The sequence below is a fragment of the Epithele typhae genome (assembly GCF_022376455.1).
Source record: "Epithele typhae strain CBS 203.58 chromosome Unknown BXZ73scaffold_59, whole genome shotgun sequence".
NCBI classification, from domain to species: Eukaryota; Fungi; Basidiomycota; class Agaricomycetes; order Polyporales; family Epitheliaceae; genus Epithele; species Epithele typhae.
Window position 1 is genome coordinate 164,774 of NW_025954250.1, and position 14,194 is coordinate 178,967.

At 57.5% G+C, this 14,194-nt stretch overlaps 3 protein-coding genes across 3 annotated transcripts; 2 read left to right on the forward strand and 1 right to left on the reverse strand.

The window, feature by feature from the left end:
- Positions 1-2,225: 2,225 nt before the first annotated feature.
- Positions 2,226-4,996, forward strand: BXZ73DRAFT_105023 (uncharacterized protein; the record flags this gene model as incomplete). The annotated part of the gene is made up of 3 exons (XM_048016101.1): positions 2,226-2,504; positions 2,561-2,771; positions 4,521-4,996. 3 exons carry the CDS (start codon positions 2,226-2,228, stop codon positions 4,994-4,996), a joined length of 966 nt encoding a protein of 321 aa, XP_047874166.1.
- Positions 4,997-7,331: 2,335 nt separating this feature from the next.
- BXZ73DRAFT_80407 (uncharacterized protein) lies at positions 7,332-11,541 on the forward strand (the record flags this gene model as incomplete). The annotated part of the gene is made up of 15 exons (XM_048023271.1): positions 7,332-7,538; positions 7,587-7,599; positions 7,769-8,033; positions 8,072-8,184; positions 8,295-8,309; positions 8,364-8,477; positions 8,670-8,693; positions 9,016-9,215; positions 9,269-9,502; positions 9,550-9,722; positions 9,772-9,867; positions 9,955-10,070; positions 10,132-10,239; positions 10,497-11,439; positions 11,493-11,541. 15 exons carry the CDS (start codon positions 7,332-7,334, stop codon positions 11,539-11,541), a joined length of 2,670 nt encoding a protein of 889 aa, XP_047874167.1.
- Positions 11,542-12,319: 778 nt separating this feature from the next.
- On the reverse strand, positions 12,320-13,227 carry BXZ73DRAFT_105025 (uncharacterized protein; the record flags this gene model as incomplete). The annotated part of the gene is made up of 4 exons (XM_048016102.1): positions 12,320-12,366; positions 12,503-12,653; positions 12,733-12,833; positions 12,996-13,227. The coding sequence occupies 4 exons, from the start codon at positions 13,225-13,227 to the stop codon at positions 12,320-12,322; spliced, it is 531 nt and encodes a 176-aa protein (XP_047874168.1).
- Between the last annotated feature and the right edge of the window lie 967 nt (positions 13,228-14,194).

Genomic DNA, 14,194 nt, shown 5'->3' on the forward strand with positions numbered 1-14,194 from the left:
CGTGTTCACGCCGTTCGCCGACAGGTTGAGGAAAGCGCGCACCTTTCCGGAGTTGTTCAATTGCGCAGCCGTCAACGGCGGTGGGTGATTCGTCAAGAAGCCGGTGACCGCTTCGGCCTGTGCTGAACCTTCCGCCTGAGAAGACAACCTGCTCGCACGCGCCCTAGGGTCATTCACCGTCGAGCCCGGGTTCACCTGAGTGGCACCCACGGCGGTGATGAATGGGCAGGTGACGGGGAGGTCTAGGCTGAACTTCGTGCCGTGCCGACTAGGTTGGTTTTGCGCGTTGAGGCCGACGCTGCCGCCGCCCGTGACGCTGTCGTCCCCGGAGGTGTAAAGGACGGTGGTACCCATCATGCCGAGCATGCCGTACTCGGCGCACTGCCGTTGTGCGTACGCAGCAGTGACCGTGGCTTCGTCTTGACCGTAGGATGTTGAGACGATGAAAGGGGGCGAAAGGATTCCGGACAATTCAGGATCTGGGTCGTGCGATCAGATCACGGAAGCATTCTGGCGTGTTATCAACGTACCATCGAATCCACCGCGAAGAGGGTCGGGGTAGATACTGTCTTGACTGGGATTGTCACCACCTTCGAACGTGCAGAAGGAGCCGTCGATGGCGTCCAGCCAGTTGTTGAACAACGCCGAAGAGCGTGTCGTCACCGCTAGGGAACCCGCGAACAGGTTGGGTGAGCGTGGCATGTCGGTGTATGCCTCAACGAACGCGCCTTGGCCTGCGTGCAGGACAGGTCGGCAACAGGGAGGGGGGCGCACAGAGAAGTGGGGACGCACCATACATGTTGAGGATGCCTGGTGCTTTCCCGAGAGGATATGCGCGTGTACGGTGCTCACGAGGCCGTGCACCTCGAGGTGAAAATGCATCGCAAACTGTGAGGTGTCCTGCAGTATGGTTCATCGAGCAACGTCTCTCCACCCCACCCGAACATTGCTAGTTAGCAGGCCATGGCTAGAGTTTCGACGGCCTTGAGTCGGGCAGTCTTCCAAGTTCCTTGTCACTGCTGAAGTCGATGAAGTTGTCCAAGGTGTGAGACAACAAAGAATCAAACTTGAGGACAAGGGCGACCACATACCAAGAATTTTTCCGACCGTAGTACATCTTGAGTTGATCTGGAGGGAAGGCGAGGGGGCCGGATCATAGCACCGGATGCTACTATCCCAGGGTGGCGAGGAGACGAGCAAGGTGGGGTGAACACGGAATGTGGGGCACAGGAAGAGAGGCGTATGCGTGCACGCGAGGTGGATCTCGCACGTGTTCGGGCCATGTCGTGGTTTCGCGCGGGTTAGACAAATGAGCGACCGAGGAGAGGGATCATCAAGAGCAAGAGATCTGCAGCACGCGCGACGTCCACCGTCCGAGAACAGGGCCCATTTGATAAGATAAGACGTCACTGATATCTGGCTATCTTAATCTCCCGGATATCCGAAGTGCCGCGTCTTTGCTGCCCTCTTGTTGGCCCTGCATTCATTTTACAGAGTATGCCGAAAGGCTTTAAGAATCGCCACACTATAACTGGCTGTGGGAGTTACCCACCAACTCAGACAAGTCCCCTGCGCGGGTGTCTAGCCACGGCGCAGACCAGCCGCACGCTCAGCGCTCAGCTTTGCCTCAGATTCATTTGTCCTCCTGGTGAATGAAGGGCCTCCTTGGCCCAACTGATGGCCTAAATGTGTCCGTAACACGGTCCAGAGTGAGCCACAGTACAAAGAACAATATTCTCATTGTGTTCGAGCCACACTTGAGCTTGAGTGGTCTGTGGTAAGCTTCTAGTAATTGCCGCCACTCAAGCTGAATCTCTGCCAACTCCACATGTTTTAAAATGCTTGCTGTTCGCGATCGGCAAGGCATCAATGTGTTTTTCCTCCCCCGACCGTACTCCTCTCTCGATGCCTCAAACACGCACTCCTCAACAGAATCCCCAGTCCCAAACCCCGTCACGGAGATTCTTCAGTCCTTCGTGTCCTACAGGGCGTGAAGAACGCATGTGTTCCATGCCCTTTTTCCGAAGAAGGGCATTTTGCTGTCATCAGCAGCGGGATCTCCAACCCCGCCACTGTGGGCTTAATCTTCGAGAAGGTATGATATTTTGCTTGAATATATTCAAACTGAGCACCCCCCGACCTGAGTGCTATCTTTACAGTGCCCGAAGCAACTGTGTTTCGGAGGCGGACCTCACCCACATCGCATCCAGCTCTCACCAGTGGCTATGGCCGATGCCATGTCACGTATCCTTGGAACCCCCGACCATGTTTTTTCCACCTACTACTCTGACAACCGCCTCTGTGAGCTTCGCAAAGAAACCGGGAAGCGTCTCCATCAGGCTCTCGACCATCAGGGCCGCGGAGATACTGTCTTCATCGTCCCTCGCACCCCTCTCAAAAGGAAGAACCGCCAAGCGACTGGCACCACCCGGCGGCCCGCGAGCACCCAGGATAAACGCAAGTCGGAGACCAAGAAGGATGTCGTAGTTTATTTCTATGTGCAGGTGCGTAACGTCATTACTACCAAGGGCCTTGTAGAGCCGTACTCAAAGTCTTTCAGTCTGGTAAACCACCCAAAGAATTGCGGCTTGAAGGACGAACCTCTAAGGACGGCGACACCATTTACCTCCAATGGGAGCAGAACCAGGCCGTCTTGAAGAAGTTCAAGGAGGACAACGACCTTGGTCCGCGTGAGCGACTTGACGTCTGGGACGACACTGAAGACGCTTGGTCTCCCAAGAAAACGCGCGACAAGATTTTACTCCTTCCCGGTGAAGGTCGAGTATACAAGCCGAGGTATCTTCCTGCAGACAAGTTATATGCTTTCGAGAAGTACAAGAATCTCGCCCGCCCTCCTGCCCAACGTCGCTCAATTACACTCCCCATTTCCCCAACCACTGTGCGGCCTTCGACTCCTCTAGCTGCCTCGTCATCTCAGACGCGAGCTTCTGCTGTGATGGGTGGTCGACGTGCTCCAAATGCCGTTGCCTCGTCCTCTAGGCTCGTCGATCCCTTGCACACCCCACGGAAGCCTGCTCCTGGTGATAGTAGGGAGCTTCCCATCGAGCTGTCTTCCGAGTCAGAGGCGGAATTGGTGCCATCTGGTTCGGATACGGACAGTGTTATGACAATTTCAGATACGGACTCTGAGATTTTTTGGCTACCTACTTCGGCTGCCGAGCTCATCGAGTCTACCAGCCCTAAGAAGAAGGCTCGGATTTCTTAGGTAGATCTCATATGTTAGTGTTGGATACGATAGCAATGAGCGTAGTCAGTACATAACAGATGTATGCCACCCCATTGAATGTGTGCGTAACTCATCAAGAGGCGGCTACTGGGCGGTCATGTAATGCGAACCCGAGTGGCGCGGAAAAAATGTGAGGGGACCGCGTGCGAGCTCGTCGAGCGTGCGTGGCACTGCGCGGAGGACGGAGGACGACGGAGTCAGGACGCGGCAACCCGGCGAGCTTTAGTGCGGAGATAGTCAGAGAAGAAAGGAGATGGCAAAGCCACGGAGCGGTATGAGACAGCCTCGTGGACACGAGAAAAGGTGTCGAAAGACGTGCGGGATACGCAGTCGGCGAATGGCACACGGGCCTGCGGTCGGCGACGGTCAAGAGCGCCTCCGCGGCCGGCGAGCGGTAGGGACCATCACGGGCACGCAAAACCCGCGCGGGCCACGGGTGGGGCGCGGGTGAGGGTACAGGTAGCAGTCAGAGAAACCTCGGTACACCGCGGGTACCTGCGGCCGGCCCGCGGGACCCGTGTCTACCGCGGTCAACCTACGGCTGCTCCGCGCCCTAGTACGTCTCCATCCCCTCCGACCTCCCCACACCAGAGACGACACGTCGTCCACAGTGGCACAAGCAATCCCGGATAGCAACCTCCTGCCTCCACCTGGCCCTTAACCTCAGTATCCATGTCACACACATCGACCTCGACCCCCTCCGCCTCCGCGTCGCGGCCTTCCTCGTCGCCCACCACCTCCGCCCTCGTCTACTTTCACGCGCGTCGCCCACCTCCTCCCCAATGCCCACCGCCTTACCCGCTCTGCGCTCCTCCGCGTCGACACCTACGGCATGCGGAGGACGTCCTCCCGGACGTTCCCCCCTGGAGATGAGGTTGCCGTGAGTTACGGCGACCTCTTTCTCGTTCAGTGAGTATGCCCTGGCACCCCCCTCCGCTCTCTGGCATGTCCAGCTCGTTCGTGCGGGGACGTCCATGTCGCCCGCCTCCACCGCCGTCCTTCTCCTCCTTCTCCTCCGACTCCGCGTCCCGCATCCTCCACCTCCGCGTCGTCCTCCTTTGCACCGGCCTCCTCCGCCTCGCCCACCTCCGGTTTCCCTCCGCTCGCCCACGCCTGGTGCACCACCGTATCGGGTGCGAGCTTGCTCGTCGCATCCCGGCGTGCATCAGGCCGCAGCCTCCCGCTGTCCGCGTTGACATCTGTGCTCGGGCCCACCTTGGCCTTCCCATCGGACACCCTGGCCGCATCCGTGCCTTGCCATGTCGCTCCCCAGGCAGCCCTCCTCGCACCCCTCGCACGCTCCTCCTCTGGGTCCTCCGGCTCTGCGTCTTCCTCATCTGCACTGGCCTCCTCCACCTCACCCACCTCCGCGTGTGTTGCCCCTGCGCCAGCGGCCGGCCGCTCTCCCAGGCCTCCCTCCACTCCCCCACGCCCGGCACACCACTCTCCAAGTCCGCGTCCGCGTCGGGCGCGAGCGAGCTCGTTGTGTCCCGGCGTACGTCCGGCCGCAGCCTCCCACCGTCCGCGTCGACGTCCGGGCTCAGGCCCACCCTCGCCACATCCGCGCCCCGTCATGTCGCTCGTCCTCGCCGCACCCCCCGCACACTCCCCTACAGCGCGCACTCGACGCTCGCCACCAGCTCCGTCCTGCAGACCCAAGGACCCGCACACCGCCTCGCCCCCCGTGCGCCCGCCTTCGTTCAGGTCGCCCTCCGCCTCCCCCGCCTCCAGTCTCTTGGCCGTGCTTAGACACTTGTTGTATACTAATATCTACTATTTATGATATTTACACGATACCAGTACACTACCCGCGGGTGACCTGTGGAGGGTCCGTAGGGTGCAGGGCCCAGGCTGTCGGCGACAGAACAGCGTGAGTGTGTCGGCAAGCCATTGGCCGGTGGGGACGGAGGCTCGGGCCTCAGGAGGAGCAGCGCGTGGGCTGGAGGTGCTGGTGCAAATGGGTGGTTTGGTTTGATACGATGCACGTCGCGTGTGGTTATAGAGCATGCGCATCGGATATCAGCAGTAACTAGGAACTCATGCGCACCGTTGTTGACTGCTACGAACTCTTCCACGCAAGCTGCTCCGGAATCTGCCGTGCAAGCTGCTGCGAGCAGTGCTTGATCTTGCAGCGCTGCAATCGCATGTTAGGGTATGTCTCCCTCATCTCCGCCATCCCTGCCCCATCCACACCATCACCACCATGCCCCAGGTCATGTCGTAGAACTGACCAAAGCAAGTACTGACAAATGCAGCGTGTCAGGATCCCGGCTATGACTCACTACGTTACTATGTTACGCCCGTCCCGCGTCCGTTCTGCACTACATTCTCGCCACTCGTTTAGTTCCGCATTCCATGCTTCGGACTCCTTACATTTACATGTATTTCTACGATACTGCTTGATCTTCATTAACGATCAACACAGTTCTTGTATTTCTCTTGTCACGTCTCGTCCGCTCCCAGCGTTGCCGGCCATCACCCTCCACCACAGGCGCTCAGCATTCTCATCGCCGATCACGCCTCACGCGCTCATCGCCGACCGCACCTTATGCACTCATCGCCGATCACGCCTCGCGAATTCTCACGACGCGCTCGCCGCTTCGTTCACTGCACTCCCTCTTCGTCTTCGCGCACCGTCATAAGGTGTCTAGCCTTACACAGCCTTGTTCCTAGTCGAAGCACCAAACGAGGCTGTCCGACAAGCCCGAGGTTCGTGCCGTACCACAACCACACTTGGTCAGTGGCCCAAGCGCGCGCTTCTACCCCCACGCCACTCATTACACTAGCATGTACTTTGCTTTGCTCACTCTCTTTTCAGTTCATCCACCATGCCCCGCCACCCGAAACCCAGCAATCCCGTCACTCGCATTCTCAACGACATCACGCCGTACGAAGAACTTTCCAAGGCTCGCCTCACATGCACCGACTGCCCGCCTCATCCTCACATCCTTCAGGTCAGCAGCGGAGTGTCAGAACCCGAGAATGTCGGACTTGTGTTCGAAAAGGTGTGTGGGAGCCTCTCCTGGGTCAAGCGTCAACCAGCTGACCATCTTCAGTGCACTGGGAATCACTGCTTTCCTGGACCAGGTTCGTTGAGTGCTCGTAACGAGCTACAGCTCACACCGGAACAAATCGCATGTGCCATGACGAAAATATTGGAGCTACCAGCGTCTCAGTTGCGGCGACATTACTTCGGCGAGAAACTCGTTCATTTTCGTGCCACATGTGCAGAGCGCCTGCAAGATGCGCATGATCGTCAGAAGATGGGTAACATCATCTTCGCTGTGCCCGCCTCAACTGTCTCCCGATTCCCTTCGGTCCGCACGCTTGGATCCTCGACGTCACAGACCACCCCTACTCCCACTGGGACCAGCACCAGCATCCACCGCCATAGTGGATGCAGATCTCCAACCGTGATCGACTTGACGGGGTCGGATAGCGAGACGGACCTTCCCTCCTCTGCCCCGGACGTGATCATTATCACTAACTCGGATGGCAATGCTTCGGCTGCGTGGGTTCGACCCCGCAAGCGGCAGCGCCATGTATAAAGTATATCCATGTCTATAATCTCGGATAAATATATGTCTTCTCTATATTTTCATCGCGCTTGTCAGCACTCAGGTTCGGAGTAGGCGGCATGGCGCAGCCGCCCGTGTGCGCAAACACCTCGAAACTCAATGATGCACTTGTACTCCTTTCTACCGCCCTGCGTAAACTTCCACCACGTGTGTTTTGGCTAGAGCAAGATGATGTGCGCGTCCATATTGGCGACGTTTCTTTGCTCGGAACAGTGAAGATGTGGCGCTATCCTACTACTATCTGTCGGCACGCATTGCATATACTGTGGGCGGGTGTTCAACCGGTGAACAGAAGCCAGGGCTTCGGAGCGTCTACTGCGGTGACTATCTCCTTGAAGAGCTTGCCAAATCCCAATGCTTTGCAACCTGCGTCGCGCGCGTGAGTGTGTGGGCAGTAGTGGTCCGAGCATATCATGGGCATCCTCGGCCCGCCCGCCCGTGCGACCCGCGCTTACCCGTGCTCCGAGTAATCCGCCCTCACAGCCGCACGCTCCTCCACGCCCGAAATGTTCATATGTATCTCGCCACGTTCAACCCTTGCCCTACACATCGCCACCCCTTCCTTGGGCCTCGCAGACTACGCCGTGAAGCCCTCTGGCATTTTCACCTCCGCCAAGGCCGTGCTGCGGCCTGCAGACATCGTCACCGCGACCGAGGACACTGGGCGCTCCCTGCGCCGCTTCGTCTACTGCCTCTCCCGATGTCCACAGCCGGTCAGTACCAGTCAGTCATGATCCTAAGCTCGCTGATCTGGAAAGCAGATGAAGATCATTAGTGCGTCTACTTGGGCCAGCTCTGTGCTCCCACAAATCTACCGTGCATGTCCTCGTGCACGGTGCTATCACGATGATGCGCCCGATCTCCCACTCGGCCGAAGTCGTCCAGTTCGTACGCCCCCACCCGATTTCTTGTCCCTGCGTTCGGTGTGGCTCACGCTCCCTAGTGCGCTCTCCGTGCGCATCACGCGCCCTCACTGCGCCCCCGTATGGGTACCTTGCCTGGCTCGTCGTCAACTACGAGCACGGCATAAACGTGTTCCACCCTGGCGCGAGTGAGACTATTGCGGCTCAGTTTGTCGCTGCCCTCGGCCTACGCGCGTCAATGATGATCTGGCGCGTCCACGGACGGCTCCGCGGGGTGGTCTCAGCCGTGGCACAGGCCAATCCCTTCACCATCCCCAGCCTCTTCCACCCACAGGGCGTGCGCAGGTTCAGGAACCTGTTTGCGCAGCACGCATGGCGCGCAGGCGTCACGCTGGGCGGGTGCCCCGTGTACGCGTCCTGGTTGTCATCATCATCCAGATCGAGACGCACAATGGAGTGACAAACCTCAATGGGAACCTCACCATCGACGACCTCGGTGCGTGCCGTCTCTCCCCATTGAATCTGAAGCGGCGAAGAAGGGCAAGCGCTGACCCATGATTGCCGTTCTGCTCACTGCCAACTTCGGCTGAGCATGTGCTCGCGCAGGTCGCCAATGTGCAGGTTCGTTCCTTCACCTTCTCTCTTCCTCTTTGCGCACACAGCAACTGATTGCAGTGCTCCCAACAGCGCACTTCAAGTACGTCATTACCAACATGGGCGTGTACTTAGTCCCTGATCCACGCACTGGGCTCCGATGCAAGGCCGCGCTTGTCCTCCGTTTGGCGGCATGTACGTGTTTAATATCCGGAAGACGGCAGGCTTATACCCGTACGTGGTGTACGCACTCACGCCCGTCCCAGACGTGATGGTGCTCCTGCCCGCGACAGAGCATGAACGAGCGGGCCAGGTGGGCCACCGTGTTATGGCGTTATCAGACCACGAGTCAATCTCAGATGCAACTCTGACTGCTCGAAGACACAGTGGTGAACAGTGGCCACAACGGTGGTGAGTGAGTGAACGACCACAGCAGGTCAAACCGTTTGACTGTTGGGCGGCTTGAGATCAGTGGTCCAAGCAACACAATACAGCTACCACAACTGAGTGGCGTGGTGAAGTTCCAGATCACAGCCCATCCCCGTACCAGTCAGACACGTCCTCTTCCTTGTCCTCACTGCAACATCTGACCCCACTTCGCTCCATCCTTCAGATTCCTCTGCTCTCATCATGTCTGCCATCCCTCCCGATACAACCGACCTCGTCCTCGTCCTCTATGCCTCCAGATCCGCCTTCTGAAACCACCGCTCCTGACGCCTCTGGCGCACACCAGAATGCGAACCGCCGCCCGCGATTTGGATGGAAGACAGACACGTACGCTCCAGCCGCCATTACATGCTCGAGCGGTTCGACGAATGGAATAAAACCAAGGTTGTCGGCCTCAGTAAGAAGAGTAGGTCCGACACGATTGCGAAGGAAGCTTTCGAGAAGTTCAGTCTCGCGGGTGTAATCCCGTACGAATCGTTCAAAGTGGTATGTCTCCTATCCTTTCAAGCAATGGTGCTACATCTGAAGCATTTGTAGAGCGTTTACAATCGCCTCAACAACCTTCAGCAGCTCGCCGCAAGCCCAACGGAGCACAAGACATACAGAAACAGCGCGAAGCACTCGAGCGTATCTTGGAGCTCTCTGATGGACTCAACGGCGACCTTGACGATGGCGACATGGACGACGACGACCCCGATAACCACACCGAAGAACCTGCCAAGCGATCATCAGGCGTGGTTCGTCCAAGAGCAGCCCTCCCAACCCGCTTCTCAGTAAGCTTCGGATGCGGAGCGCCGCAGCGTGTAACCTATGGCGCAAGGACCATGAAGACCTTGTCAAGACGCACGCTGGTGACAACGCCAACGTTGGACAGCTGCATAAGGCCACCTGCGAGCTTTTCGACGCCCTTCCTGATGCAGTCAGAGGCGAGTACTACACGCGAGTCGCTCAGAGTGCTCAGAACGCTAAGAGTTCTCCGGAGAGCTGCTTCGAGTATGCAAACCACCCTCGCTATTCCGCCACTGCCACTAACGTCACCCAGGAACCAACCGTTCGGCTGCAGCACCGTCACTAATGCGCTGAAGAGCCTTCCAGGCTTCGACTACAATGGGCTTGGTCACGCGGTTTTCTACTTGATGTACGCATATCGCGACAAGAACGGCCAAGTGAGACTTCTGAGTAAGCACATTCGTTTTTTGTGCCGTATATAATGAGCGCTGAATAGTTGCGACAGCGGCACTGTGGGGTCGGGAGCCGAGAATAGTTCCTTCACCCTATGGCGTAATGGCGCCGCGATGCCCTTCGCTGACCTGTACCTTGATTACGCGGAGGAGATCTTGCGTGAGTGGCACTGGTTCATACAATATTTACTTATCTAACGTATCCCTACGTGATATCGAAGCGGAGAACCCCTCGCAGTTCCTTACGATGCGCCTCAAGCCTTTTGACGACGGCTGGAACAAGGGTCAGATCTTGTCTGCGCTGACAGTCTTCTTGCAGCAGCTTTGGTGTGCGTATAGCACCGTTATTCATCTCACATACTCCACACTTACGCCCGTTACGTTCAGCGGAGACTTCGGACACGGAGTTTCGATATGATGTACTGAAGATGCGCGCGGAGTGTGCATTCCGTCCGACTGGCGCGGCATGGGCATCGAAGACCTTCCCGCGCTCTCTTCATTCGACGAACGAGAACGCCTGTACAAGAAACTCTATGATGCTCAGGGATCTCCAAACCCCTTTCATTTCCTTCCTACGCTTCAACAGCTCCCTCCCCCCACCTCATACATACCGTTAACACCGTCAAAGCAGCGTCAGAAGGTAGTTACATTCATGAGTCCCCAAAGCACTCCGCATCCAGCACGCTCGATGGTGGGGATCCTTCCCCTGTCCGGTCTAGACCCGATTCGGTGGACGACCCAGACGCTACTCTTGCCATCTTGACTCATCGCGAGCCGAAGCTCTCCGCTCTTCCTATTCCAACCTCGCCACTTCGCCTGGTCGTCGAATCCCCGGCCACGTCACCTACTACACCAACATCTCAACCCACTGAATCACCCATAAACCCGGCGTCCTCTACGTCTACCGCGCTCCCCACGTCGACCGACGCGGATGGAGATACCGCTTCCGCATCTAGTATGCTTGCTTCTACGAATGCTCCCATGAGCTTGCTTCAAGACGCCTCACCTGTAGCCTCCGTCCGTGAAGCGTCGACCACCTTCACGGACCTCTCGGACAGCCTTGCAATGTCTCCTTCTACTGGCGCCACGGTCGAGATCACCTTGAACAGCCACATCGGTGCTCTTGGATCAGAGTCGGGTTCACCGGCGCTCGCCACTTCGCCCACGCCCGTCCCGCCGGCAGCCCAGGCAACTTCGCCTCCGATTGACCAAGCTTCGACTGTTCTCCCCATCACGCCACCGGATGACGCGTATTCAGCGTCCGTCACGCCCGCCGAGCACGAACCACACACCGCCGCCCCCACGAACGTGACTGGTACTGAGCCTGTCCTTCCCGGTCCGTCTGACGGCAACACCTCTGCAACTCCAGTGCCTTTACTGCCTTCTTCCGACGCTCGCCAAGCACCTAGGCCCCGCAAACGCAAACACGCCACCGACGCAGAGGAGCGACCCGCATCTGCAGCTAAGCGAAGCTCTACGCGGCTATTGAAGACGGCGAATGGGCACCCCGAGGTCACGTTGAACAAGAGGTATGTGTGATGGTACATTCTCGCGTCATTTGCGCTCACGAATATTGCGCCAGAGTGACGCGCGCATCTGCTTCCGCGGCCGCTACGAAGGGGACGAAGTAATCATAAGCAGGTCGGAGTGTAGCCACACTAATCAGTTATAATTGTTGGTTATCATCCTGCGTGTTGGGTACTACAATCGAATGAAGTCCTTTCATAATTGTTCATCATCATCCATTACCAAACACTGTATTATCCGTTCACGATGCGATTAGAATACTCTATTTTATGAACAACTGTGAAGATAATCATGGGTCACCCCACTCCGACAAGGCCTGTACTTGATAGAGCGTGATAATGATCCATGATCAATCATCGTTGCGAACTAGTGTTGGAAGCTAATATAATTATGCTGGACCTTTGAGCGCGGGCATCGCCGGATGCCCCGAACTGAGTGACGGCGCAGAGGGCGACAGAGTCGCTATCGGGGAGGAAGGGGTCAGCGCTCCGAAGACCTCGAGGAGAGACAAAGCACCGACGAACGATACGCATCGCGGGTCCAGGCCTCTCGCCGCTGCCACAGAGCACGCGGTGTGGGTGCCCGAATCCAGGAGCGGCGGGGCCAAGAGAGGGAACCGGCGGTAGTTTTGCGTATCCGAAGCATCCAGTCGGTGTTTGGGTTCCCATCGAGCGCGTCAGTCGACCAAGCCCGCCACGACTCCGCCGTCCCACGCACACCACCACGAGATCGGCTATCCAGGGATCTCGGTCGGAGGGTGCTGTCGTCATTCCGACTTTGCAGTGCTTGCATTGCCGTTGAATTCATGTCCTCATCGATCACTGTTCCCGGCGAGGGCGTCAATGAGGTTTTCGACAACATCTATTGGTCAGTGAAGAGAGCTCATAGGTAGATTTTCGGAATGGGCTTGGAGAGCGAGGTGGTGACAGCTGTCTGGAGAGGTGAAAGTACGGGCGTTGGTGTTGGAGGTGAGCGCGTCCACAAATAAAGATACCGAGCCAAACGAAGGGACACCACTATTTTTTCCGCCCGACCAACTTCTTCGTCTGCCAGTGTGGCAGCAACGGTGGTCCTTGTACTCCATGCTGAGATCGCCCTTGCCCGAGGTGACGCCGTGGAGGGTGCTCGGGCATCCGAACATGTCGTTGAGCGGGATCTCAGAGACGGCGGTGAACTCCTCGCCTCGGTCTCCGAGTTTGCGATCACGCTCTAGAACCTGGCGGGCGCGACGTTGACGGTCATGGTCAGCTTGAGGATGAGCGGCTTCGTCGTCGTGTGGTTCTTGCGGATCGCACCGATCGCCGCGATCCGGAAAGCGAGTTAACCGAGTGCGTCTGGCCATCGTTGAGCACGAAGGGCATGCCGCAGATGGGGAGATGGTGCCCTCTGTGAGCGCCTTGTAGAAACCATAAGACAAAAGTCAGCTCACGAGAGCAGCCGTCGAGATAAAGCGGCATACAGCCTCAACAGCGGGGATGTAATCCTGCGTGATGGCAGGACTCATGGTCTGTCCTTACATCCCTCTCCTACAAAAAAGCGATGACACGACCGTACTGACCGGCACCGCCGGTTTGCTTCTTGTACGCGTAGTTGAAGTGGACGTGCTTGGTGATTATTTCCCAGAACACAGCGCACGGCCAGCCGGTGACGCACTCGGCGTCGTGCTCGCGTTCCATACGCTCGACGTGGACTTCGAGGTGGAGTTCGCCCGTGCCGGAGGTGATTGACTCCTTGCTGTCCTTTTCTACGTGGACACAGAACATAGAGATGTCGGCTTTCGGGACGAACATAGATGTTTGAACGAATATGAGCAAATGTTACATGGCGTCTCGGATTGACACTCACCGTCGAGAACGCCAGAGACACGACGGGCAATGCACAATCTCCGGCCGGGCGGCAAGGCGGATGATATTCGGACGAAATGACCGCTTTTGTCCGGCTAGGCGTCTACATTTCTGATCGGACGATTGTTTAACTGTTTGTCGCATTTCATCCACATTTCAGACAATGGGATAGTTAAACTGTACCGACCGGACGATATGCGGATTATATGAGGATGACAGGAAAACATTCTTCCACATTTCGTCCCAGACAAAAGGCGGATGACAGTGAAAATTTCGTCCGACTTTCGTCCTGGATGAAATGTAGAGGAAATAAAAACCTTCGTCCCGGACGAAATGCGGACAATATAATTGATATCCTCTTTGCGGAAATATGGATGACAGCGGGACTGTCGCCCACGATTTTGCGCTGGTGGTTGATGGATCGCCAGAGACGGACACGCGCATGTCGCCAGTCGAAGACAATCCCACGTGGTGTTCATCTCGCGCGTCGAGTTTGTCAAGGTTGACCTAGGGGTGATGGATTGTGGCTAGTCCGACATCCACCATAGACGTACTCGCGCACATCGCTCGCTCAGTCCTCTGAGAATTACAGCAAGAGACGTCGGGCGCGTGGGGATCGTTCTCCCCAGGCTCCGACGCGCACGAGACTGAGGTAGACTCGTGCTTGTCGGGGCCCGTGCGCGTCGGAGACGTACCCATACGGTGCATGGTAGCTCATCCACTGTCAGAGCAACACACGCGCGAACTCGCCTGCGCTGCTTGCCTCGCGTAGTGATTGCATGGTGTAGCCGTAGCCACTGGGACGCTGTAGTTTCCGGGCGCTGCTGTAGCTTCTGGGCGCTGCTGTAGCTTCCGGGCGCTGCCGTAGCTTCCGGGCGCTGCCGTAGCTTCCGGGTGCTGCCGTAGCTTCCGG